At 46.8% G+C, this 27914-nt stretch overlaps 1 protein-coding gene across 5 annotated transcripts; it reads right to left on the bottom strand.

Annotated features, from left to right (window-relative positions):
* Positions 1-6: 6 nt before the first annotated feature.
* On the bottom strand, positions 7-27904 carry LOC106743003 (neogenin). 5 transcript variants are annotated; one of them, XM_014616432.1, is made up of 27 exons: positions 27432-27904; positions 14431-14596; positions 13648-13787; positions 13290-13457; positions 13072-13194; positions 12030-12192; positions 11393-11520; positions 11143-11302; positions 10908-11023; positions 10209-10614; positions 9791-9935; positions 9577-9705; positions 9244-9462; positions 8845-9139; positions 8480-8638; positions 8195-8400; positions 7933-8088; positions 7694-7856; positions 7393-7587; positions 7085-7123; positions 6650-6782; positions 5929-6161; positions 5466-5570; positions 5050-5261; positions 4325-4535; positions 4107-4246; positions 7-3988 (listed from the first exon to the last, which is right to left on the bottom strand). In XM_014616432.1, exons 1-27 carry the CDS (start codon positions 27484-27486, stop codon positions 3890-3892), a joined length of 4464 nt encoding a protein of 1487 aa, XP_014471918.1. In that variant the 5' UTR covers positions 27487-27904; the 3' UTR covers positions 7-3889. The 5 variants fall into 5 exon arrangements, with proteins under 5 accessions (XP_014471918.1, XP_014471920.1, XP_014471923.1 ...); XM_014616434.1 differs by having other exon boundaries at positions 5050-5255; XM_014616437.1 differs by having other exon boundaries at positions 10209-10380.
* Positions 27905-27914: the final 10 nt, after the last annotated feature.

Raw genomic sequence — 27914 nt, 5'->3', positions numbered from 1 at the left:
GTAACAAAATTTTACGCATGACGGATATAGTCGTCATGACACAAGATTCTGCCACATCTCCATGACGGATATAGTCGTCAAACACACTTAACTGGTTAACGTTCTCACACTTACATATCCGTATCCGATAGACCCGTCGTACGTAGAAATCAATAAATAATGTCAATTATATATAGATAAATATATGCTATATTAACTATATACGTTAATTATACTTTTGTGATAAAATATTTCCACAGGCCTTCCATAGGCCTGTCTTTCAATTAAAAGTACCTGTCGCTCTTTTCAACAGCGCAATAGATACAACTTTCATACATATACACACACACACACATATGTATGTATGTATGTATGTATGTGTATATACTTAATGTACGAGCTGTTCTCTTTATCAGTATAGCTCACATCTCTCTCTCTCTCTCTCTCTCTCTCTCTCTCTCTCTCTCTCTATTATGAAAGCCTTCTGCATAAAGTCAGAAACCGTCAACGTAAAAACAACAATGTGTTACAAAGCGACGACGTGTCGAACGGAGGGGGAAAAAAACAAAAAAAATCACATATCGCGCGTTCATACACACATATATCGCGCGCACACACACACACACACACACACACACACACACACACACACACACACACACACACACACACACATACATAAATAAACGCATTCTCTTTATAAAAGTAAACTTACAAAACAATAATAATAATGTCGCATCGCTCGGTGGACGGAGCGTCACCGAACGTCGACAGCCGAAGAACGAGCCGATTCATCCCCGCGGTATTGTTTCTCATCAAGCTGAGCCGACAACGAAAGAACCCATTCATCCTCCGTATATATAAATCTGTTGTATTGGGCGGTATATATATTATATCTATGTACTATCACTGGCAAGTAATACGCAATACTCCGGATTATGGTACAAAAAGATTGTTTTCCCTCGGCTCCCCTCCGCCCTCCCGATTTGCGAATATTCGTTTTACAATTTGACAGCGTTTGTGCTAAGAGAGAGAGTATCACTTGTTACTTCGCAGTGGCCGCTGAAATACGCGCTACTACGTGGGCGGTGCCGTCCGGGCTGCCTCGAGCGAGACAAACGCGAGGTTGATCGCGAGCCGCGCCGTAAAATCGATCGTACACTCGCTACGTCGGCCAAGGAGGCGTCGCGGCTTTCGAAGCCGCCAATCGGCGGACTCTCGACCGGAAACCGGATTTGTGTCGCTCGAGTCACAGTCAAATCGCACACCGCGCTACGTCCTTAATATACAAGAGCTTTGTACAATACTCGGATAGCTAGGAAAATACAAAAGTATCTCAAAAGGTGGTTGAGTACAATTCCAAGTTCTACATAAAAGCATACTTCGACCTCCTTGCGGCGATGTTGTTAAAATGACACGATTACGTTATAACATGTCGATCTGAAAAATTGAAGTATCCGCGCGTTTCGCGCTTCCGACGCTCCTCCGACGGAATAAGGAGAGAGTCATCAGCATTGGAAGGAAACGTGTATGTGTGTATGTAAGTATGTACTTTGACGGATATGCATTATCGTGTGGCAGTAAGTGGTTCTATATAAAATGTTCGGAATAGAAATATTAGATATATATACGTATATCTCGACGATTCCCCCCGATAGCGGTAAATTGAGCATTGCGTTAAGTTTATAAAATTTTTCTAAGAACTGCCCCCTCCCTCTCTCTCTCTCTCGCAGGCACACGCATGCACACATGCATATACGCAGCGCACACGCATATACTATCTTTCTCTCCCGCGACCGTGCACCCGAATAAGTAAAATACAAATCCATACAAAGTATGTATATCCCACTAAAAATATTTGTATACAACTTTTATCGGTATAATACTTCGCCTCGCGCGCGCGCGAGATCGCGACTCGTGGAGAGAAGTGAAAATCCGCTTCCTTCAAGAATTGACCGCATATGCCGATAACGCAATATTTACTGTTACTGATAGAAATAGATCAGCTATGGATAGAAACAAAGGCGGTAGATCGGCCGGATAAAACGCGGGCGCGTTTGTAAATCCGGCGGGATCGACCGAAGTTGTCGCATCATCGACACAGTTTCGCGACTGATCTGCAAAGAAAGCTGACCGTTGACTCCGTTACGCTAAACTATCGTAACAACCTATTGTAATATCCATATATATATATATATATGTGTGTGTGTGTGTGTGTGTGTATATATGCATATACATATATATATACTCGATATTACCAGCGTTAACTCTAAAATATTTTTTTCTTCCGATGAGATCGTAATACTAGGTGGTTGCTTCAACAAAGGACACGCGCACGAAACTATCCTCAAGTCAAGGCGAGCTGCCAAGGACGTTGGATTGTGCAGGACAACTGAACATGAAACGTCTCTCATCGAGGCCGTCATCATCGAGGTGAAACCACGGAAACACTTTTTACGATCCTCAAGAAGTGCAAAACGGAATGACGTCGCGTCGAACGAACGAACGAACGAGTCGTCACAATTTCGGGTTCAAGACATCCCGCCGATCGATACCGAATTTATCCTCCTTCTCGAGCAAAGCAATGTCGCGGAGAATGGAAATGGTCGAGCCTCGAAACTCGAATAATGTAAGACCGTGCAACAAAGTACTTAGATTCGCCCGAACCGATTTCCAAAAACTACAAAAATATAGAACGGTAATATATACACATATGTATATAATGTATATATGTATATGTTCATTCCTCACCCTCCAGCTTGGACCGTAAAAACTCACTCGACCGAACTCGGCTCACGCGCGCTGCGCATCTCTTTAAGCGTAAATATGGCAATCATTAGCGCGCAACGATGAGAAGAAGAGAATACGATTATACAAATATGAATTACGAGAATAGCAACGGGACAGCGACGCATGAACTTTTTCGCTGGGGACTCACACACAGTATGCGCGCACACAGTACAAATATTTTCCCCCTTCCCTCCCTTCTTCCGTCTTCTTCTTCTTCGTTTAGGCAAAGACCGCTGCTCCCGACGAACGCACGCATTAACCAAAGCACGATTTATCAAAGACTTTCATGTCGGAGGATGTCGGAGAAGAACGTCACGTTCTCTCGCTTCTTGCGCCTGCGACCCGATCCATGCCGTACACTTGGCGTTCCGATACGGCTCGGACGATTTCGTTCGTTCCCCAGGAGTTGAGTTCGCTCAGCGGGCCGTCGGCCGAGTCCCAAACCGTATCGGAACCAATTGCACACTGACTCTCACGCATCGTAGAAACACGCTGCGATCGGTCGATTCGCGTCCCGGTCAGCAGTGTCGCGCCTAGCACACACTCTCTCTCTCACACACACACACACACATACATATACACACATACGCGCGGCTACATACCGTGTAAACGTTTCTACAACGTGGTGCGCGCATCGCCAAACGCGACCGCGCAACGCGGTGATGCAACCTCGCGCTCGCGTTATCAAAAATACGCTGCGAGAACGCGCGAGGACGCCGTCGGAATTATATTGGCCAGTGTATGTAGCTTTGAGTCTCGCGCTCGAAATAAGCAACGCTAGTACCGGAGAGAGAGAGGAAACGTCAATCGGACCCGGAATGATCGACGACGACGAGCCCCACGGTCTCGTCGTCCTTTCGTTTCACAAATTTCGAGCCGGCCGTCAATTGCGCCGTTCATCGGCGCTAATTGACTTAGCGCGACGTCGGTTCCTTGGCGTGAGGCGCAACGCTGACGAATGACGATCGAACTGAAGATTGCCAGAAAAAAATGGAAAATAAACACGGTACGACAGCCGAAGCTTTCGTATAAATTGGTTTACCTCTCAGGTACTAACATTGAGAATGTGGCGTTGCAGTCTATCCATCAATTAGGATGGCACACGGCTTAGGAACCTACTTTAGCATTCGAATTCCGATGCTGTTATGGCGTTCAAATCTTTCATGAGACCCTCCAGGTTGGCCATCTCCTGATTCAATTCTTCAGTGCTATACGAAGGCTGTAAAATCGCAACGAGGTTTCGTATCAGCAATCCCACCAAAGTGACCGTCCAATCAAACCGTTCAAGACGAACGAACCCGCGGACAGAATGGAAGAGTAAATTGTGGCTCCTTTACCTTTAACCGTTCGACTTCCTCCGAGGTGTGTGCCGGATTCGACACGGAAGCTAAGCGATTCTTTGCTAATTGCGACGTCGAGCTTTGCGGCTTCTTGTACGGGCTGCCGGACATCGTTGGCCTCACCGTCACTTGCGACACTGCAGTCACGAGGAACAAAGTGGTCGTCGAGAAGAGGTCAGATACAGAGAGTGCGAATAATTGACGACGATACCCACCACCGTGCTTCTGTTGCGCTGGCGTCGAAGGGGCGCTCTGTGGCGGCGGCGCCGGTACGCTGAAGCTCTTAAGAGGATGCCCTTGCAATCGCTTACTGCTGTTGCTCTCCACACCGACGGTGTTGCTCATTGGTTGATTACTGTTCCCGTAATGGCCGGGGCCATATTGAGTATTTCCGCTGTACGACTGGCCGCCGGTGCCATATGACAACTGCGAAACGAGGAAACGACATGTCATTCCTAATACTTTGATATTTCCTTCCTTTATTTTCTTCATATATTAATCATTTCCTTTATTATTGTTTTTTTGCTATATTAATACGTTAACTGCCATGTCAGTCACCAGTGACTGACACTGAACTTTCCGTTCGGGTTGCGTCAGTCACCGGCGACTGACAGTATAAAATACGATATAAAACTAAAAAAATTTCATAGTTTTAATAAATTTTAAGTAATTTCAAGATCGTATCGTTAATGTATTTAAATATTTCTTATCAAAAAATTTTAATGGATTTTATTGAAGCTTTATTGCGCTTGGCATTGCTATACCACAATACCAGCGCACTTCTAAGCAGCGCGCGTGGCCTGACAAAGATTTCCTCCGAAATGCGCGTGGCAGTTAACGTGTTAATAATTTTCTGTATTTTCTTGTCTCGGGAAGTTTGACTTTCCTTGAAATTGACGATGAACCGGCCCTTTGTGAGAGAAAATCGCAGGAATCTCACCTGACTCTGCAGTGGTTCGTACGAATTCGGCATGTTGCAGGAATCTGGACTCGATTCCGGCGTGGGTTCCAGCGTGACGTGCGCGCGGCTCAAACTGTATTGCGCGACCGTTCGCGGATAGTTTTGCCTGATCGACGACGTGTCGCTGCACGCACTGTGGATGGTCGGCTGCGACATGCTGGTATTGACGATCGGAGTGGCGGTAGCTATAGCTGCAATAAGTTAAAAAAACTCTGATACCTACATTAAGAGAACGACCGTTAACAATGCATCGTGCGTCTTCTATCGTACGTGTGAAAGTATCGTTTTGCAAACTGACCGGTTTCGACAAATGCTCTACGTAGAAGCGTGTAAACAAGCGTGACTACGAGTAATGTGGTGCGGTGGTTACGACTGGCAACCCCACTGCTACTTACGTTGATGTAAAGGTGTACTGTCAACGGGAAGTGAAATTAGTTTAGGTTTGTGACTCCCACGACTGTGTTGCCTGCTCAGGGTCGAGCACTTCTCGTCAGTGTTACCTAATGAGACATGGGTGGAAAAGCAACCAAATAACAAAAGCGGCAAATAACTGCAAATCAAACGTATAAATTGTCTCTCTCTCTCTCTCTCTCTCTCTCTCTTTCCCTTTCTCTTTCCTCTCAATGCACTGTGTGCGTGCGCGTGTGTGTGCGTGTGTGTGTGTCAACTGAAAAACTAATCTCAGCGAAAATCACAAAAATGTGCACGATAAAGAAGTCGTGTTGCCCTCGATTAAGCAAATTAACAAAACGGATCGCTGTCAGTTCCACTAGAGTGTCTCAAGGAGCGAGGTAGTCTGATCTGTGACAATGCGAGGATGGATATTTATACCGCTTGCCGTGACATCGCACGACTTACCCATGTAGCTTGGCACGTAAGTACGCTTGTCCAGCGAACTGGAGTTCCCGTGCACGTTATCCTGATTATATTCCGAATTGCCCGACCTGGGCAACGTGTTGCTGGTGACACCGCTGGTAGACGCTTCACCGTTCAACGACGATTTCTCAAGCGCCTTGAGCTCCATTTGGTCATGATGAATCCACAAGTCCGGCGGCTTGATATTCGTCTTTTGATTCGAGTCTTTCATGTACCTGAAGAAAGAATGGACAAATTATTGATACATATCATTGAATATGGCAATATTTATTGATGTCATTGCACGTTTGCTATGATTAAAGAGATTGTAAGGCGAAATGTGTGATAAGAATTCGATTAAACTTGCACTATGTATACACTGAAATATTGTCTAACTGCTTTTACGATTAGGAAGAGATCGACTCTTCGCGAGCCGAGCAAGTTTTGCAAGTTGACTTTTTTACGTATTCATTGAGATTAGCGTGTTATTTTCAATTTCTATTTTTGAAACCTTCTAAACTGAAAATAAGATTTTGACGAAAACTACTATGATATTAAAGACTAATATGCAGACATTATACACATATTTCAGATATTCATATTTCGTATTTTACTGGATAAATACTAAATTTATGAGCGGCCCCCTTAATGTTCCACTGAAACCTACAACACCGAACCTAACGACCTCCTTAAGAGTATCTGTCGACTAAGTGACTGATCGTACCCTTTCTTTCGGTCCGGTGAGTTCGGATTACGTTTGCAGCACATCACAACGACCACTACCGCTATACCAGTGGTAAAGACGATGGAGCAACCCACTATGATATAAATCAGTATATTTGAGAGGCCTCGTCCATCTGGAAGGAGATCGTGAACGTAAAAATAAAATTATACTTTAAAGTTTATTTCTACTAGATTTTTTGCATCTCCAAGATCAAGTTAAGTTCGAGCGCCATTCGTTGCTTCTTATAAAAATAACGTTAGTAAAGACATCAAATACAAGAGAATTGTAATCCGTGTGTATGTAATTCTTACATATTTAAGAAAGACTGTCACATAAGTGTCAGTGTCGCGACAATGTCACGATGCTACAAGACATGCTCGAAGAAAAACATGCGTAATTGCAGTGAAAGGACAGAGCCTGATATGTATGTCTTACCTCGACCATGCAATTCATCATAGATATCCATGCCATTGCCTACCATAGGGATAAAAATAAACATAATAATTAACACAACGAGATTCGTGAACAAACAACAAACTGCAAAATGCACATAAAGCATTAAAATAACATATTGTATGTATGTACAGACGGTATTTCGCGTATATACAATCGGATTAATACAGACATTGTATCACGTATGTATGTATATATAATATGTATATATAGTACGTATCGTATAAAAATAACAAATTTCTCATGACCAACGACGATACGAAATTTAGAATAAAAATCCGACCACTCACTTTGCGGCGTTTTAAACGACACCGTCGTGCAGAACGGCCCGTATCCCTTGGAGTTACGAGCTTGGATCTTGAAGTAGTACATCGTGTTAGGATGCAGGCTCTTTATGACGGCGTCCACCTTGTCGCCGACGACACCCTCGACCAACCAATCACGATCCCACTTCGTGTTGTCGGTGGAATAAATGATGAGGTATCCTGAAAATCGGGAAATCAGGACTCGTCGTTCTCTCTCTCTCTCTCTCTTGAAAGCAAATTTCAACGATCTCATGCAGAAAACGACTTCTAAAACAAGCACACTAACCCGTGATCAATCCGTTAGGTTGCTTGGGAGGTTGCCACCGCAAGAGGACGGAGGTCGGGCGATCTTCGATAGTTTGGATAGTTAGATCTCGAGGTGCGGTACTGGGCGCGGCTTCTTGAGTCTGATTTAGAACGATCATGCTCCACGGAGAGCTCCGTTTACCCTGCGGAAATAATTCGCCCTGTAGCTTGCATTCACCCCCTCCGACGCGAGAGTATAATCCGTTTCCGCTCTATTACCTTCACCAATTTGACCGTGAATTCGTACTGCGTGTTGGGCCTCAAGTCGTGAATCATACAGTTCAAGTCGGTGGCGTTGTAATACTTGTACCTAGAACTGGTGGTGTGATGGTAGGCCATATAACGCACCACGTAGTACCGATTATCGGTGACATACTGAAAATAAATGTCGCTCCCGTGATAGATTTTTCTGCTTGACATTTTGCCGCACGTCATCCGGCAAGGTCTCGTAATAGCGCGGGAAAGACGCGAATAAACGTACCTGGCTCTTTGATAAAGTCGTGTCGGTCCAATATAATACAACGGTAGTGGCCGAGAGCACGATAGCTTTAAGGCCAACGGGTGGTATTAAAGGCACTGCAGATTCAGATACGAAACGTTCGGGGGTCCTTACATTCGCGTATGCTTGCTCACCGTCGCCGACGTTATTCGTTGCCCTTAGTGATATTACGTACTCCGTTGTCGGCTCTAAATCGGGAGGAAGAAAAACGGATGATGAAACGGTTTGGACGTTTCACAATCGTGCCTCGCGTGAACGTGCCCTTACCTATAGGAGTGATAGCGAAGGATCGTTGCTTTCCATCAAGAACCTCTATGTCAACATCGGGATACCCTTTGCCCCAACCTAATTTATACTTCCTTATTTTTATGCTCTGATCTTTCGGCGGATGCCACGTCACCACTATGGAATCTCCCACAGCGTTCGCTGCAAACAGAGACGTTCTGTGACGGGTATATAACTGAGAGAGTTCATAATTGTATCTTATGTTTAAGGTCGTCCTAAGTTCATCTTCATGCTGCACGAATCGTTTCATCTGCTACAAAGCATCTGACGATCTCAAATATAAGATCTGACTATGAACACCAGCCTAGGGGGGGGGGGATGTCTCTTACATCGTCGGGATCCCTTACCTTTCAGATTACTGGGTGCGTTGGGTACTTTCGTCTCGTCCAAGTCGTTCTCATATGTTTCTATCTTTGTCCATTCGGTCCAAGGCCCAGTCCCATTGACATTGAAGGCACATATGCGAACTTGGTACACCACGTGCTTCTCGAGCCCATTGAGTACATACAAACGTTGATTTCCTTCAGTCGTCACCGTAATCGGGGTTCGTCGGTCGTGCGGATATCTGCGATAACGGATCCGATAGCCCGTGATAATCCCGTTCTGTCCCTCACGCGGAGGCTCCCATCTTACAATAATACTCTGCAAGGTACACGTGACAATTTCAGGCCGGAAGACGAGATTTTCCTCGGAGACAACATCTGCCCTCGGAATCAGACCTTGCTCTTGTCGCAAGGGGTACGTACCGTTGAACTAGCTGCTTCTAATGTAACATTGTGCGGTGGTTGGGTGGGTGGTGCGCTGTGAGTCCGAATCACGATATTTTTGCTAAACGCGCCTGGACCATTCTCGTTAACCGCTTGAACCCTAATACTGTAATCCTTATAAGGCACGAGATCTACCAATTCGTACGTTGTACTAGTAGTTTCACGCATTACTTCCTCCTTTTCGACCTCCTTCTCGACCTGGCGACACGAGCGACAATTGAACCAAATTGAATCGGTCCGTCCGTTGCGTCGTAACAATTCAACGTTTACACACAGTATCGAGGAATTAACGCAACAATCGCAATCACGTACCTCATTAAACGTAATAATATATTTAGATATTCGACCGTTAATAATTTGTGGCTCCTCCCATGACAAGGTAATACTCATGCTACTCGTTGCGTGACCCTCCAAATTCATCGGAGGTCCAGGAACATTCGCCTGCGGGAGATTAAGTATTTATTCGGTAGACAAATTAAGACGAATCCCGTGGTCATTTTTACCAAGGATATCATCACGAGCTAACCTCTATCAGCGTTGTAACTTGTAATACTTCACTGGGCGCGCTGGTTCCTCGAGCGCTCTGCGCAACAACATGGAACTGATACGCCATACTCGGCTGTAAACCACGTATCATCGCCTCCTTCTGTTGTGTGTTGACGACTCTCTCTCTGCGAGCGAGCGGGCGAATGACGATCAATTAGAAACCCGTTCCGTACACAGATTCATTTCGAGGCGCATAGAAATGCACGCACAATAGAGTGAACACCGGAGGGAGGATCTACAGAAACGAGTGGGAAAAGCGGAAAGAAATTCGTCGTGCAAATCTATTCGCGTTTCTGTCTCATTATACAAATTTGCATTCCGCGCGTCTTCACTCGCGCATTTCTGCTCGTTCTATTACGCGTGTACTTCCATTCACCTCGGAGGCAACTCGTAATTACCTCACACCCCCTTCCTGTTTGTAATGGATGAAATAATTGAGGGAATCGCTGTTCGTATTCTCCGGCTCTTGCCAGCGTAGTGTGACGAATCTCGCGGTAACGATCACGAGGCTCAGGTTCCTCGGCGGGGACGGTACACCTCCATCGAACGCCTCCAGAGTATCTGTGTCATCTACAAAATGGGAGGTCGGGTCGTATAGGGGATTAGGATATTTAGCCGAGCCCGGGAGGTCTGAGGGACCGTCGGAGGGACTGATGGAGAGCGAGGGATTCGGCGTGAGTGACGACGTGTGGCCTAAGAGCGTGCTCGGGTGTTGCCAGGTCTTATTGTACAATTGCCGGTGCAGCAGCAGTTTTTTCTTAGGGACTGTCTTCGGAGTGGTCGTTCGGTGGATGCTCGGTCTCTCTGCATACGCGACGTTAGCATGCAGAACAAGTTAATCGGCAGGGAGCGCGAGAGGGGAGAAAATAAATAAAGACAAAATTAACAACTTAAATCAATATACGAGAGAAACGGATGTATAAGTATAACGAAATGTATACGGAAAAAAAAAATATATATATATATATAAATATGCACGCAAGACAAATATAAAGAAACGAGAGACGCCGGTTATATCGGTGCTTGAAAAGAATGATCGCCCAAAGAGAATATCAGCGAGGAACGCGCCGTAATCGTCTCGTCGTCGTGAAACTCACTGGGCTGATTGATCGTGAGACGCGCTGACGCTTGGACGCTGCCAGCAGGATTCACTCCGATGCACTGGAAGATGCCCGCGTCTATCGGCAACAGCCCGTTGATTCTCAGATTGTTTCTGCGAACGGAGAGAAGCCGGGATCTTTATTTATAACGTTTGCGCGCTGCTCCTTCGGGGGCGAGATCGCGAGATTACTTCCGCAAGACGCGGGATCGCAGCGGCAGGCCCACACATACCCATTGACGATCTGCCAATACGCGCTCAGCGTGATGCGCTCGCCGTTCTTCAACCAAGTGATCTTCGGCTCCGGTTTCCCGTAGATCTCGCACTCGAACTCTAAATCTTGGTTCTCACTCGCCACCTTGTCCTCCGGCTTCTTCGTGAACGTCGGCGGAACTGAGGATCGATTTTGCAGAGAATAAAGCACCGACTGGCTAATTCGGGACGCCTGAATAATTTTCTACAACGCGCGCCGCGATGGCTCACCTTGCACAATCAGCTCGGCGACCGCATCCAAAGACTCGACCGTGTTCTCCGCGCGACACTGGTACGAACCGTGGTCGGATTCTCGGACGTTCATGATCGTGAGACTAGAAGCTGCGACTTTCCGATATCTTGGGGGGGATATATTGATCGTTAATATCCGCGCTCACATGCCGGCCGAGCCGGCGTCCCGAATTACCCAGCGCTGCCATTCAGTCAAGGAAATTAAAAAAAAGTGAAGTAGCGACTGCTTCTTGGCAAAAAAAATGATCTCTCAGGCATCAAAATCTTTTGTCGAAATCTGAGAGTAACTAACCATTTATCAGCAAGAATCTCACCTTCTTAGGCGGATAAAATATAACAAGTTCTTTTTCGTAGTACAATTTGAAAGTTCGTAAGGAAAGACCAAAGGCTTAAACGATATAAATATATTTTCGGAGCAGTTTCATCGAGAGAGACGGCAGAAAATAGAACGCCTATATTTTATAAATTTAACGGCAGCTCAGGAAAAAAAATGTAGTTATAGTAGCCCATTTCGGACAATAGTGAGCTTTTTATTGAATTTTTTAGTGACTTGTCGAGAAAAAGTAGCAAGAAGTGACTTAAATGACTGGATGGCAACGCTGGAATTATCAGATACCTGGAATCGTGTGACGCCAGATCGAGAGCAACGCCGTCCTTGAGCCACAAGATCGTCGGCTTCGGAAAGCCATTGGCGGCACACTCGAGAGTCACGTCGGACCCTTCGATGGCCGTTTGTTGCAAGGGTTGTGCGATAAATACCGGAGCGTTAGATCCCTCATCTGCACGATTAGTCGAGGCACACACACATTCAGGTATGACGATTTTTCATTTCACACTTCTTTAACAGGTATCCGGATCTTAAGAGAACTCGGGGCAAGACGGAAAACGCCATGTGGAAATAAGTACGCAACTACAGACTTGGATTTGCATGTATAAGAGAGACAACGTGCTTATCCGTGACGAACAATAACATGGGATACATATTTCGTAAGTTCGAAGGAATTTATAAAAACCAATAAATTTTATATCATTTTATGAATCATTTGATGTCGTGTCAGATAACTTGTTTGCGTTTTTGTAGTACGATGTTATCTAAACCAGTATTTATAGTCAATCTTATAAAACCGTCTTAAGTTCATCTTCAAGATACTGTACAGGCCATTTCATTGGCTATGAAACACCCATTTTTGGGTGTTTCATAGGCAATAAAATGAGGGAACTTAAGACGATCTTCGATATAAGATCTGAATCATAAATATCAGCACTGAAAACGTGAGTCTCGTGCAGGATTTGACGTAAAGGAAAAAAAAAGATAGTAAAATTTATCTATGATTTATATGTTAATATGACAGAAATATATTATATAATTATATAATTATATGTTAATGATGACAGAAATCATTTTGCCTTCAACCATTTCGTCTCATCCTCAACCTTGAGTTAAAATGAAATTAAAGTTTTTTTTTTTTTAAAGAGATGTTTTTCCAGTTTCTACCTCTTTCGGTCTTAATTTTTATACAAGGTCAGGGTTTAATCAACGCTGATAATAAAAGTGTTAACAAAAATTTCAATTAAGACCGTTCATTTAGTTTTTATCACGCCTTTCTCTCTCCCAGTCTTACCCCGAGTTCCTACTTCGTAAAACCGAGGGGACTCACCGATGTCACTCGACAATAATCCTAATTGTGCTTTGTTGCTCAGTCTAGATTGGCCATAGCCGCTAGCGTTACATCTGTACGAGCCGATATCGTCATACTGAACGTCGTCGATTTCCAGGGCGCCTGCGAGAAGAAGAGGTCAGCGAGAGACAGATCAAAAAGGTCGAGCCGTCTAATTGATCGAAGCAACATCGGGGACGCACGCTCGACGCTCGTACCTGACGGCAAGATCGTCATCCGACTTGCATCGAGCACCAACGGACGCTCGTTCTTCAACCATTGTACTTTCAATAAACTCGAGGAAGCGGGTAGGGCGCAACTTAAATACGCGATCTGTCCTGCATAAACCATCGTGTCCTGGGGTTCCCTCTCGAAGCCGGGCAGACCTTCGAGGAAAGTTGAAGAAAGTTGATTCTTACATCATACCAGGCGCTTGCTTATTCCGCAGGCGCGATTACGCTTTATATACGCAATATTTGANTCCCCCCCCCCCCCGTAAGAAAGACATCGTGTATTTCTCAGATTATACATACTTCAAACGATTACGTACTAAAAAATCTGGATCTAGATACTAACTTGCTAGTTTGATCGTGGCTGGCCGGGAGACAATCGCTCCAACATTATCTATGGAGGCTAAACACTGATAACTCCCAGTTAATTCTGCACTACCGGCGTATACGTTACTTATGTACAAGGATCCATTCCCTAGTTTTGATCTACAAATGAAAATTCGGGATAGCTCATGTCAGATCTGCAGCTGGGAAGCGATATGGCGAGAAACCAGCGAAAGAAAGAGAGAAAGAGAGAAGAGAGAAAGAGGAAGAGGGGTTGCCACAGAAAATGAATTTTGAACTTCCGCAACTTTTCCATGTTTCCCAGACGACAGTGGAGAATTTTCCATGAGCAACATGTAATCTTAAATTTTAATCTTAAATTTTAATTTAGAAGCAGGGATTGCCGGAAAGGTAGCTTGTATTATCACAGAAGAGAGCAACGCAAACTTGAGAACGTAACTTTAGTAACATGATATAACAATGCGAATTCAGGCCAACAAAAAGAATGAATATTGGAAAAAAGAACACAGTTGAGAATATTTAAAGTAATTATAAGATAAACAGATTTATCTTATATTTGGTCAAATACTCGAATCTCTTTAAGAAAATTATAAGCAAAGTTCAAAATTCCAGGTTTTTTTTATATCTTTCTCCGGCTCTTTCAGGTTTTCCCGGTTTTCCAGGTCTGTGGTAACTCTGGAGAAGGAGAATCGATCTCCTGTGCCCCCCCCCCCTCTCTCTCTCTCTCTTTCTCTCTCTCTCTCTTTCAGTTTCTGTCTCAGCGGCGTATAATGACGCTTTTTACCGATAAGTGTCCGCGATAAACGTGATCAGCTGACCGTCGTCCGTCCGCCACTGTATGCTCGGCGTTCCGAGCACGCTCTTCGCCTCGCAGTCCAACCTGGCGGGGCCCCCATGCTCGACCACCACGTCCTGCGGCTCGATGGTGAATTCCAAGCCCCCCGCGTGCGCTGCAACAAACAAACAACCGGACGGTCAGACGGCCGTTAATTAACGACGACGAAAGAAACAATATCCCGTACTCCCCCCACCCCTCGCCGTAACCGCGACCGTTATCTGCATCCGAATTCAATTTGTCAGGCGGAACAACAAGCGCGAGTTCTTCGGATAAGAATCGCCCCCGATGGGGTGAGTTTCAACCCCCGATAGCCGAAGGGGGACACGTTTAACGATCGCACGATGGTACTTCCCCCCTGCCCCCGTTAGCAGCGGCGCTACATCGCGCTCTATCAAATTTCGGCCCCGAACCCCCGGCCTGTTCCGTGACCCATTCGTGCACAACGCGCGTTAGTTAGGGGGTGTAGATGTTAAAAGGGCGGAGAAGGAAGAGGAGCCGCTTCGACCCCGCCGAGGCTCGGAGGGAAGACCCGACCCCCTTCTCTCTCTTTCAATCTCTCGCTCGCTCGCTCTCTTTCTCTTTCCGCAGAGGAAGAGGGAGCGCGCTGTCGAACAAAGGGTCGTCCACCCTACACACACGCACACACACACACACACACACAGAAGCACCCCTGCCTGCTACCCTTCCTGTCTCTACTTCTGCCTGGCGAGACGCCCGAATGCCTGAATTCTCTCCTTGTTTCTGTCCTTCTTCGTGCCATGGTCCCTTACGCGATCGCGTCGCGATACGAGACGATTTAATGTCGAGTGCGAATCAAGAGAGGGAGGGAGGGAGAAAGAGAGAGTGAGTGAGTGAGTGAAATAGAAAAAAAAGGGAGTAGAGAGAAAAAGGAGCTCGCGCTCAGGGGACATTTTTATGGGCGGCAAGGCGAGAGAGATCGCACGGAGACTATTCTTCCTCTCGTCGAGAGGGGCTGCTGCTCGGCACACCTCCTCTCGATATTTGTCGGCCACGGTAAATACCGCGGCGAGCAGAACCCGGGAGAAGGAGAGACTTTCCATTACGGCAAGACGGGCAAAGGTGGGACCTCCTCCGAAGGTGGAACCGAGAGGTTTTATTTATCATCGCGCGATTCCGCGCGATCTCGCGTGATAAGCTGGAATTCTATTCGGTCTGTCTATCGGTCTCTGTCCGTCCGCTTTTTTCTTCGCCGCTAAACGCGCAATGCATGCAGCCGAGACATTATTCCGGCATTCTGCGTTAATCGCGTTGAAAGGCGCACGTGACCTTTGCTCGTCGGTTTTCGCAAAAATGCGTATTCGAGTATTCAGGCCTCGGCCTTTTTCCCCGGAGGAGCCTAATCGCGAAGCCCGCCGCGGTTTTCTTCTCTCTTTATTTTTCCCTCCCCTTTTTTCCCGCGTTTCCAACGGAGCCTCGCGTGTCAGGCATTTTACGATGTCTCGTATGTGCATTATCTCTCTCGCGCGAGAGTGCGCGATATTGCCGTGGAATTGTGAGGCGTAAAACGCTCTATCGTATCACTGCGCGGTATGACCCACGTTCCGGGAATATCTCCGGAGATGAGCGCGGAGACAACGTATCGCAAAGAGCCGCCGACGTCATTCGGAGAGAAGCGGAATGCATATGCATCCGACGTCCTCACTCGTAATTCAGTAGACTCAAGGTCGAGGTCGAGCGTTAGAGAGAAAGAGAGGCCGATAGAATTCTTCCCTCCCGCTGCCGCTTGCGCGAGATCGCGGAATATCGTGAGAAATTCCATTTGTCCGGCGGCACGTTATCCGGAAGTTCGGGCCTTCGGCGAAAAACGGTGCCGTCGTGATTCCGCAAATACTTCGATTAAACAGAACCGCCGTTCGTTATCGTGCAAACGATATCCGTGACCGATTAATCGAATATCGCGCTACGGCGGAACGCTCGACGCGCTCTATGTTATTCTCATCTGCAAATATTGGCGAGAGACAAATATCGCGAGGGGCAAAAAGGGAGGAAGGGAAAGAGAGATTATTTTTAAGAACAAAACACGAGTGGCGTACGTGCTTAAAGGAGAAATAACGCGTCGAATTACCGATTATAACGGTAACGTAATTGCGAGGTCGGGTAATCGATAATAACGACCGCCGATCGGTGTAGCGCCGATCATCGGTGTAACGTCGATTAAACGTCGGGCACGCTTTCCAGGGAGGGGGAGGGGGGGACAAGGGTCGAAAAACCGGTAGGTAGCTACGTGATTTCGACGAGTTCGCATCTCGCGCAAAAATGATACATAACTTTTATTACTCATTCCCTCGGACATGCGTTTCTTCTTCTTTTTTCTCATTTTTACTCCGATCGCACGAGAAAAATACATCGACGCAAAATCGAATTTCTCGCAAGACTGTTATTATCAGCTATCTCTCTCTCTCTCTCTCTCTCTCTCTCGATGCCGTGATTGAGAATCACTGACGCCGGTCATTGGGTTACAGTTTCACGCTCACGGTGGTCTGTCACCTTCGAGCACGAGAGCAAACGAGACAGAGAGAGAGAGAGAGAGAGAGAGAGAGAGGCCGCGATGGTTAGCGATGGGCGTTTGAATCTCTATCTTAACAGTTTTCGCAGCCGTGTGCGCGCTCTTGCCGTGAATTATTGCACGTCGTGCATTGTCGTCGTGTTGCGACAGCGTTAATCGTAACTCTCGGGTCTCGGCGGAATCGCACGAGGACGCGATCCGGGCGATACCGCTAAAGACCCGACAGAGTGATCGCGCGAGAGCGATTATGATTGCGCGCGTAAGCACTCAAGGGAAACAGGAGAAAGAGAGAGGAATAAAAGATTCGTCACGACGGCGGGATGCATTGCGCGGTGAAATTAGAAACCGCGCTCTCTGTCGATTCCCGTCGAATCGCGTCGCTCATCATTAGCGGACAGAGTGTAGGGTCAACGGAGGTAATTGTGACGGCGAGGTGAGCGCGTCCCGGTGTGTAACATATAATTTACGATGATAAATTTAGCAGCCACAATAGCGCACGATATTCCATCTCGTCTTCTTCCTTCCGTTCCTCTCTCATTAAACTTTGCCGGTTTACTGCTATATTTAGTCCTACGACGATGGAAAACAGTTTCGAGATGGTCTCAAGGCGGGGTGCTTAATTTGGGAATTCATGTGGATGCACCGAAAGAAGGATTTCGTAACAACAAAATTTGGCAATTGCTACTAAATCGTTTGGGTAGGAAGCGTGGGTTAAAGATTTTATTACGAAATAATTTGTTTAAAGAAAGTATTTAAAGAATACCTAGTTCTAAGAAGGCTGTGGAATGATGAGTTAGATATAGTTAAGAGAAATATATTGAAGAAACTATAGAGAGAGAGAGAGAGAGAGACAGAGATAGAGAGAAAAGGGGGTAAAGAAGAGAGAAAAGGAAGGACATAGGAGAAGAGAAATACAATAAAAAGAAGAGGAGTAAATTGTTTAGGTCTAGCGCGAAATTAAGTAGAAAATAATTGACGGTAAATAAAGATAAATAATTAATTATAAAAGGCTGTGAAAAGAACCGAAATAACGCGAAAAGCAACATATGTGAGGTGATCAGCATATAATCCGTAAGGAAAATTGTTTCAAAATAATTTTTTCACTTTACCAAAACAGTTTCATTGTTCTACGTGAACTGTCTTAAGAAATCTCACGTTTTCATCTCACACTTTGATCAATTCTTTTCACTTCATATATGTGAAAATCTCTCGTGGTCCTACAAGCTTTTGTGATGTTCTTTATCGTTCGTGTTTACAACGTGTCTTTGTAGTTGAGAGAAAGAATAAGAATTTTTTTAATAACCGCGTCTCGGGGTTGTAATTGGTCGCTCTCACAATTGTAGTTTGCACGCGTGTCTGAAGACATTGTTCGGGAGAGTGGTTCACGGCGCAAAAAAGAAGTTAAGTGCCTCTCTGTTTTGAGGTACGGCGGTGACCCGGTATCCGCCGGCCGAAGGTTACGGTCGCGATATCACGCTCGCTTTCTTGCCGTTGCTACGATATTAAGTCGTAGACGACGCGTACATTGTTCCCAGGAACAATCTCAGCCGCCGGACACGGCGTATATTCCATTCTATTCCGCCTGATACCTCTTCTTTCCCTTCACCTCGCCTTCCCTCTCACGACCTCATGTGCACTTTTCAAGTTCAGGGACCAGTTCGTCATCCCCGCGTCGCTTTGTCAGCCGAAATTCCGACGGTTTACCGAACGAAGAAAAAGAGAGAGGGAGAAGAGAAGAAAGAACGAAGGAGAGAAAGAAAGAAAGAAAGAAGAGGAACAAGAGTGAAGAAGAAGGGAGAAAGAAAGACGCGATGATTCTCAGCGCCGCGACGCTTATGGCGCTCTCGGCGGGAAAATAAACTATTCCGCTACGCGGCCGTTTGATTTACGAGCGACAACCTACCGCACACAGCATGCCGAAATAGACCGAGGGAACTATTATACAGCATGTGTATATATGAGAAGGGCGGAGGAGGGGTAGGTAAATCCGTGAATCGCGGCGTGCAACCACCGCACCTTGCCGTAGCGCACCCTTGCCGGGTGTTCGACGCGGGCAAAGCGCAGCCGTGGGGGAACGCGAACGGCAAATTCGAATTCCTATTTCTGAAGCTTATCCGTCAAATCTGAAAAAAAAAAACGCTAAAACGAACTAGGAAGTTTTGGAAACTCGGGGAAAAAATCCGGGTTTTCCCATTTTTCCTTCCAAATTGTAAAACGAACTGCGAACACCGAGATGTTAACGTCGCCCGCAGAAAAGACGTTCTCGCAGTTCTCTCTTCGCGATGTCGGTTTCCGTCTCGTGTTTTTTGTCCCCCTCGATTAACGCTCGCTCAAGTGTGCCGTGCGGCGATAAGCGCGATTAGATATTTCCTATTAATTCTAATAACGCGAGAGCAACATTGATACGACATAGGTGGAGTCGCGGCGTTATCGCGCGAAACATCGCGGGTGATTTCGCGCGCGGCCCGCATGGGACTCCCCTTATCAGCTCCGAATGTTTGTCCCCGCCCGAGAAAAATCACCTTCGTCTTTCATATAGTTAACGCTCGCTATCGTCGCCGCCGGTGACGGCTGATATCTCGTCGGCCTCTGATGGATTTTCCGTAGACTGCGTGCTTTTTTCCGAGCGGTGGATAGCGCGCGCGTTATCTGCCGCGCGTTACGTAAAGAATGCGAGCGTGAAGATCGGAGAAAAAAAGAGGAGAAAAAGAGACGCAGAAAAGTGCATCAGTAAAGACACAACATATCGCGCGTGTTCACATAGAGGCACGCACACGCCCGCGTGTTTCCACCGACTAAAGTGCACATTACGTCTCTCTCTCTCTTTCTCTCTCTTATCAAGAGGACCACACAGATCGAACAGGAGCGACTCACGATAACAAAGACGAAAATGTCCGGGGCTCGCATGCAGGAATGCGCGGCGGTGTTCCCTCTCGTGCTGGCTTGCCGCACGATATTTAAAGGCCGCATCGTTCGTTCGTGTGAATTTTCACGGAACGATAAATCCGCCGGGATTTCTTCTCGCCGGGACGTGAGGATTAATAATAATACCGGGTGCGCGCGAAAACTGGACGAACAGCTCCCCCCTACCCCCTCTGAAGTCTAGCGCCGGCCGAAGGGGAATGTTGAAAAAGTGCGGTAAAAGTACTCGACATGTGACGAACGGAGCGTGAAGGAAGGCAAGGTAGGCGTGCGGACGTCTATCGGGTGTCTCGTAAATATTGATGAGACGCGCAGGAGACGACGCAGTCCGGTGTCGTGTCGCCCTCGAACGAGGATTAATTAATCGTCATCGAACGACAACGCCTCCCCCTCTCTCCTCGTCCGGGACAGGAAGAAAAAGAAGACGGACAACATCCCCCAATCGCGCCCGATGCGCGGTGTAACACTCGATGCGATCGATAAATGAATTTCGCGAAACGCGTCTCCCTCTCTCCCTCTCTCTCTCTCTTATGTATACATCTCTTTCCCGTTAGCCATTCTCGCCCCGTCAACGCACCCTCCACCCTTATCCAGCCCCTGAGGAGCTTTCACCGAAAAACGGACTCGTGATAATACCCGAGACGTGCCCCGTTAAAGTTTTATCCTTAGGCTCCGTGTCCTCCTCTCTCTCTCTCTCTTTCTCTCTCTCTCTCTCTCTATCTCTCTCTCGTAGTAAATCCCCGATAAACTTTACAACTGGCACGAATCCCGAGTGATATTCTGTGTACCTCGAGAAAAAGAAAGAGAAAGAGAGAGAGAGAGAGAGAGAGAATCGGGTTTCACGGGACACTCGGTGCTTCCCGGACCTTAACCTTGCTCACATCCGTGCGCTCTCATGTCGGAAAATGAAATTAATTACGCAATGTCTAATATGTAATAGCGACGCAACAGTATCGGCGGCAACGATGAATGGCGCGCTCGCAATTGCAGGCGAGAAAACGCCGTGGGAAAAATGCGGAAGCGCGAGATATCTCACGACGACGTCCTTTCAACGCCCGCGTTTGCGAAACGCGAGATATCTCGTGACCCGCTACGTATGCAATGCGCTAAGGGTCAGAGCGCGAGCGCGATTCCGCGTCGCGGCGCACCACCGATGTGAAGCCGCTCACGACGCGTGGGCGTCGCGGCGCGCCGACCGGTGAGGCGAGGTGTCGTTACGACATCGCGCGCGCGTGCGGCACGTGTAAACCGGCCGATTTACACACGCGTGGCCCCGTATATGGACTATGATAATTCGCGCCGGCGACGTCAATTCGAGAGAGCGCACAATAATCGCTCTACGCCGAAATAATCGCGCGGCGAAAACGCGTCGGGGCCGAGTTTCGCGTGCGAATTACGCGGAGAGAATTTCTACAGAAGATACTAAAGATAAATATTAACATTAGTATGTCGAAGGAAATATACATTATGTGTTATGTATGTTGACAAAATATATCTTATTATATCATGTTTAGTGTTAAGGTATATCGTTTGATATTCGAAGAATATATGCATATATCGCGAATATTATTACGAATTATAAATTTCCTGAATCTATATCTTCGAAACGAAATAGTTAACAATCCTGAAATTTTGGTCTACAATGTCTCTATCTTCTTTTAGAGCCATATCTGTGTTCAGGCGTAGGCGACTTCTCTCATGTCTATATTAGCCCTTAATATCACAGTAATTTTTCATTAAAATCCTGAAAGTGGTTTGAAAGAAATTAAAAATAAAAGTTAGAAATTGAACATTAACCTCTCAGGGAGCACGTATTAAAAAGTGTCATTTTCAGTTACGAATATCTCAGCTTTCGAAAGGTTAATCAATCGGTCGTGCGCACAAATCGCAGATTTACACAACTGTTTTAACAGCCCCTTTTATTTTAACCAAATTTTAACCTCTGACAACCTAGCACTCCCACTAACAACAATTTTACGGCGGTTTTTTTTTTATTAAATTGACGTGAGTATTTTCGGCTCGGCGATGAAATTTATTCATGACGGGCGCAGGGAACACGGTGTGAAACATACGTTGTGATACACGGTGAGACGGTGTTTTTGGGCCGAGCGTTGTCACGCAGGTAGAATCATGGGGCGATAATGCGGGATCTTTGTACGAACACCGCAGAAAGAGAGAACGGCCGGGGGACACGGGGTTTGCGGGCATCGGCACCATTGTGTGTACCGTTTAGTTTATGATGTTCTATTTGTACAACTCATAATTATTCCGCGGTATGCTGCACGTCGGCAGGACAAGTTCTCGCGGCGGGGATAACAGGTTTATTTGAACAGCGCAGTCTGCCGAGAGAGAGAAAGAGAGAGAGGGAGAGCCCCTCTCATTGTTGGAAATTTAACCGCCCCGATCGACCGGAAACGGGTCTTCACGCACACCCTATTCAATACGGGCACCGGTAAAACAGAACGGCATTTAACATTGCGCGATTTTGTCGGAGAATAATGTTTCGGTGTGCTCTTTGAAATCGCAAGAAAACAGAACGAAAAAGGCCACCGGTTTTTTTTCCTTTTTTCTCTTTTTTTTTTGCGAAGTGACAAAAGGCTTTGAGGAAGTAAATTGCGAGGCTGTGGACGGCGAGAAAAAGAATATCAATGCCAAAGTATAAAGGAAGCGAAGAGAAAGATATTTCAAACACTTCTCGAGGATACTTATAATATAAAATGTTTCATAATAAAAATGTATGCCAGGGTCGCAGAAAATGAATTTTGAAATTACCCGCTGATTCTCCCATGTTTTCCAGACGACAGTGGGGCATTTTCCATGCGCAATAGATGATCTTTAGCTTTTAGAAGCAGGGATATCAGGAAAAGTAGCTTATATTATTATTAAAAGAGCAACACAAACTCAAAAGTTCAACAACATAATATAACCCTGAATGCAAATTCAGTCCAGCAAAAAATAAATGAGCGGAAAATGGAAAAAAAGAACACAGTCGAGAGCGCTTAAGGGAATTACGAGCAAAGTTCACAACTTTTTCACTCCGACTTTTCCGGGTTTTCCCCGGAATTTTAAATTTCCACAAGTTTTCCCGGTATTTCCAGATCTGCGGCAAGCCTGCGTACTTATATAATTGGACAGAAGGTTGAAAGAGACGGTGAGAGAGAAGAAAGGAAGAGAGAATCCTAAAAATCATCATCCTAAAAATATCCCGAGGATATTCCATCTCGCTCCGGAGATTTCACCGCGAGAAACCGGTAGCAATGATCTCTGCAACGCGATTCTAACAAAGTACGAAGATGCTGAGCAGCGACGAGGTACCCGAGCGACATCGCGAGCGTATCGCATAATTCAACATTTAACGCAAGGCAGGCAGAAACGCGCGCGCGCTCGAGCTCGCGCACTCCCGTGCGGAATAATTCACGAAACCCGCCGCGGCTTTCACCGATAGCTAACTACACGATCGAATGCGCGACGAAACGGTTTCTGAGCGTGGAAAAGCGAATAAAGCGAGCCGCTGCGCTACCCGAGGAAATCCTCAAAAGAATATCTCTCGCTCGAGCGCGAAACGAGTTTTCGCGCCGAGAGCTTCGACAGTTGCCACTACTCTTTTTGCCGTCGCCGTCGTCGTCGTAATAATAAAAACCGGGAAGCCTAAAAGCGATTTCTCGTTACCGTCCTTAATTGGCCCCCGGTCTGATTCGTTTCTAATCGCCGCGGCGAGATCTACCGCAGAGTCACAAGGCACGCCCCGCGAAGAACTTCGCGAACCTCGCCGAACAGATGTCACGACGCCACCAGGTAGCGTCGTCTCTCTCTCTCTCATGCGAAGATGTATTCGCGACGCTCGGAAGACACGCAGGAGACGAACGGGATCGCGCGCGGAAATTTCGCGCGTTGTGCAAAAAGGAAAAAAAAACGACTTCTCGCTTTCCACGAGAAAGTTGCAATCAAGAGTATCGTGTCGCGCACTTTTGCCGAGTCAAGAGCAAAGACATTTCCCAAGTCGAATTTTCACGCTACTTTGGCGCTCTTAAAGTAGTCGATTCGTAGAGTACCGGATTTTCAGTGGCGATATTAAGGAGCACCTATAAGTTTATCGCTTACTGAGGAAAATACTTTTCTTACAATTTTATTCGGCTATCGAAGTAAAAAATGTTAATTTCAAGCTCGAAATTAAAATAAATACGCATAATATTTATAATTACGCATTATAAATACACAAACACGAAGATATTACTTATTTTTTCTAACTGCCTATATTTTCAAAATAAAATGGTCAACGATTCTGAAATTTTTGTGTAATGCCTCTATTAATATAAAGGACTAATGTCCTTAATATCAAATCAATATCAAGTAGTCCTTAATATCAGTAGTTTTTCATGAAAATCCCGAATGTGGTTTCAAAGAAATTGGAATTTAAAACTTAGAATTAAAAAATGAGTCATTAATCTCAAGGATGCGTATAAAAAGTGTCATCTTTAATCGCGAATATATTTCAACTTGTAGAATATTTCAACGTATAGATAGTACTTCCATCAATATGCAGCTAAAATTTAAAAGGTTTCCTAAGAAAATGGTTTGACACACCAATTACCTTAAGGATAGTTTACGTCAACTTGAACGGTCTACAGGCTAATAAAAACCTATTTTGACGATACTAACGCTTAATTCTACAGATTTACTTTTAATGCTACCATGAACAGCCTATTTTGACGTTAAAATCATCAGGGTCTGAAAGTAGGAACAAATAAAATTGGTAGAACTGAAATTAAAACTCTACTTTCTCTCTCTTTCAACGAACGAACAACAAATGCGTAATATGAATGCGTATATTCACGTATACACGCACATGAACTTCCTCCGATAAACCACCTTATGAGCAAATCGATCCGAGACGTTCTGTTTGGATTCGTTTGTAACAACGAAAGTTTGCATTCGTTGTTCGTTCCTTGTTTCGTTCGCTCAACGATACACACGGCGAAAAATATTATCATACAGAAGAAAAAAAGCAATTACTCAGTTTATTTTTTTTTTTCATTTAAATAATGCTTATCTTGAACAAAAAATATTTTCTTAACAATGGTATTAAAATATATCACAAATATTAGAAAAGCTCATTACCATTTACTCGAAAGAAAAATGTGTACTTCTATCAAGAACATTAGAAACTAAAACGAGGATAAGTTAAATTCAGCTCACTGGAACGAAAAAACCGAAGTTTTAGTTTTAATATTTTAATATATTCTGACTGAAGTATTAAACTTAGCAGAATGCAGAATATATTTTGAAGAAATCTGATGCTTATGAACTTATGTAACAAAATTTACATATTACATATGCAACACGATTTACATATATATTATATGATATTACTTGAGGATGTATAAACTTATAAAATAACCTAAAACAATATTTATTATATATTTATTTGAATGCAGTATGTATTTTTCCGTGTATGCCCAACTTTTGACGAGCCGAGAGCGAGCGGGGACGACAGTCGAAATCGGCGATCGCCGAGTTCGGTGTGCTACGACGACGACGACGGTGTGCCGTCGAGAGAGTTTGTATCCGCGAGAAGCACACAGTGTGTCGCGAGATAGGCATCGGCAAGAGTTCGAATGTTTACTGCGCGCGATTCGCGAGCGCGATAAACCGGGCGCTTGCTCGCTCGCTCTCCGGGGCCCCGGCGGAATGTCTCGCTCTCTCATTTCCTCGGAGCTGCGCGTGCTGCCGCCGTAGCAGCCGAGCCTCCTGTGTGCGAGCCGTAAAACCTCCTCAATGAATCTTTAATACGAGACGCCGGTCGCAACGGCCCGGCCGCTCGCAAACGCTCGCAACGCAACAATGAGCCGCCCCCCCGACTCCCTCCCGTCGTCGTCGCCCCGTCGTCCGGGCGACGTCAATTTATCGCCGCCGCGTTGCCGAAGGGCACTGACTGCACCGCGCCGTTACAGCCGCCGCGGCTTCGGGGATGCTGCGCCGTGTATGCACACAGTCGAGCGCATTGACACGTCGGTCCCCCGGGAGGCGAGCCTCGCCGAATTCCTCTCGCCCCCCAAAATCAAATCTCGCCCGATCAATCCCCGCGAGACGAGGTGCTCTCCCGACGCCGAGTAGCCGGGCAAGCTCCGGTCGAGCGGTTCCCGGAGAAGCGCCAGTTCGGGGAAGCGAAATCGATCGGTGTGCTTGCGTTACTGCGATATTCAATATTAAATATTAAACCGACGTGGCTGTGTGTATGTACGCACAGGAGATCGTCGGCTGCGGGACGGATAATCGCGCGGATCGCACGCGATTAATTTCGTTCGCGCGATCTCTCGCTGAGAGAAAGAGGGAGTGACGAGGAGTTTATCCGGCGTGAAAATCATCGGCCACGATTTGTAATCAACGGGGCGAGGTGCGGAAAAGCCGATTTCGCTCACAGCCCCCTGATCCGTATCAACAGGAAATACANCCCCTGATCCGTATCAACAGGAAATACCCCCCGAAAAAAGTCCCCCCCCCCCCCCGCGCCGGCGTAATCTTCTCGTTCGCCTCCCTCTCTCTCCCCTCCTCCTCCTCCTCGCTCTCTTTCTCTCGGCCTCTCGCTCTATCTCTTTCTCCCTGCATCAATAATAGTCACCCGATGCGCAGGGTCTCTCAACTCGACCTTCGCCAAGGTACGTCGGCGCGCACAAAGCGGCACTCGAAACGGCCAATTCGACAATTTCGCGTCTGATTCGACGAGCGAAACGGCCGGCAGAATTCGCGCCTTCGATCGGCAAACGCGAGAAATACCGTCACTTCCCGCGATACAGAGAGAGACGATTACTCTCGCATGCGACGGCAGCATCCTTCCGTTGTCACGTGTCGGCGCGTGATTACGGAGGAAATCCGAAGCGGAAAGCGCGAGACTGAGACACGCATCGGCCTCTTTCTCCGGGAGGGACGAGCGAGCGAACCGAGATCGAGGACCGTGTGAGCAACGTGAAACTGAAACTCGTCCGATTGCGTTTACTTCACTCCCCCGTATGCTCCGATTTCTCTCTCCTTCGTAGCCTCGCCGTCCGGAGTACGCGCCACGTTAAATCGCGGACAAAGCGCGGCCGAACACGGCGGAATAGCGCGCGGCTATCGACGCGGATTTTAAATAACGATCGATTTTTTTCTATTTATTGCTGCTATTGCTACAGTATATACCGCACCACCACTACTACGCTCCGCGACGCCTGCATCTCACGGATCGCGCGCTCGTTGACAGGTCGATCGCGGCTGCCGCCGGCGACGCGGCTTTTCGGCGCGCATTCGCGCGGAAATGCCGGCGGAGGGTGGGCTTATATATATTCGGGAATTCCGCGACATCCGGGCGAAAAAGCGAACGAACGGACGGGAGCATATTTTCGGATGAGCGAGCTCGGACTGCACGCACGCGTGTGTATCGCGGAACGAGAGGCAGACAGGTGGAAATAATTGGCGCAACGCGCGATAACAACGCTCAGTAGTTGACTGTCAGAGGACTCACCCCATGCGAGCACTGTCAACAAAGCCAGCGGCGCGGCTAGAGAACGCGGCTCCATTGGGTCAGGCGGCGGCTGAGTCGCACACACAGACTCCCTTTAGCGCGATAAAGGCTTTTCACCGAGATCCCACCTTCGCCTTGCACGACGACCACCGCACGCGCGCAATGTCCTCCCGTCGGCAGGGCGAACACATGCCACTCGCCTGTGTGTGTGTGTGTGTGTGTGTCGCGGACCTTACCGTCGAGCCGCGCGATAACACGACGAGTCGGCTCTCACGCCCGCGACGAGCATTTTCGCACGACGAACTCCCGACCGTGGAACATGGCTAACGGACGAGCGACGGGGTGACAGTGATGCCAATGCGCCGACGACGGCGCCGCTGAGTGTCGAGTAACAGTGACGCCAACGCGCGAACCGGAATTGCGTGCGCGCATGCGCGGCGACGGCGACCTCTCGGCCGCTAGCGCGCGGAAATTCGATATTCG

This window comes from Dinoponera quadriceps, unplaced genomic scaffold (genome assembly GCF_001313825.1).
Source record: "Dinoponera quadriceps isolate SergipeBrazil2010 unplaced genomic scaffold, ASM131382v1 scaffold880, whole genome shotgun sequence".
NCBI lineage: Eukaryota > Metazoa > Arthropoda > Insecta > Hymenoptera > Formicidae > Dinoponera > Dinoponera quadriceps.
The sequence above is the reverse complement of the archived record's forward strand: the minus strand, read 5'-3'. Positions and strand labels throughout refer to the sequence as shown.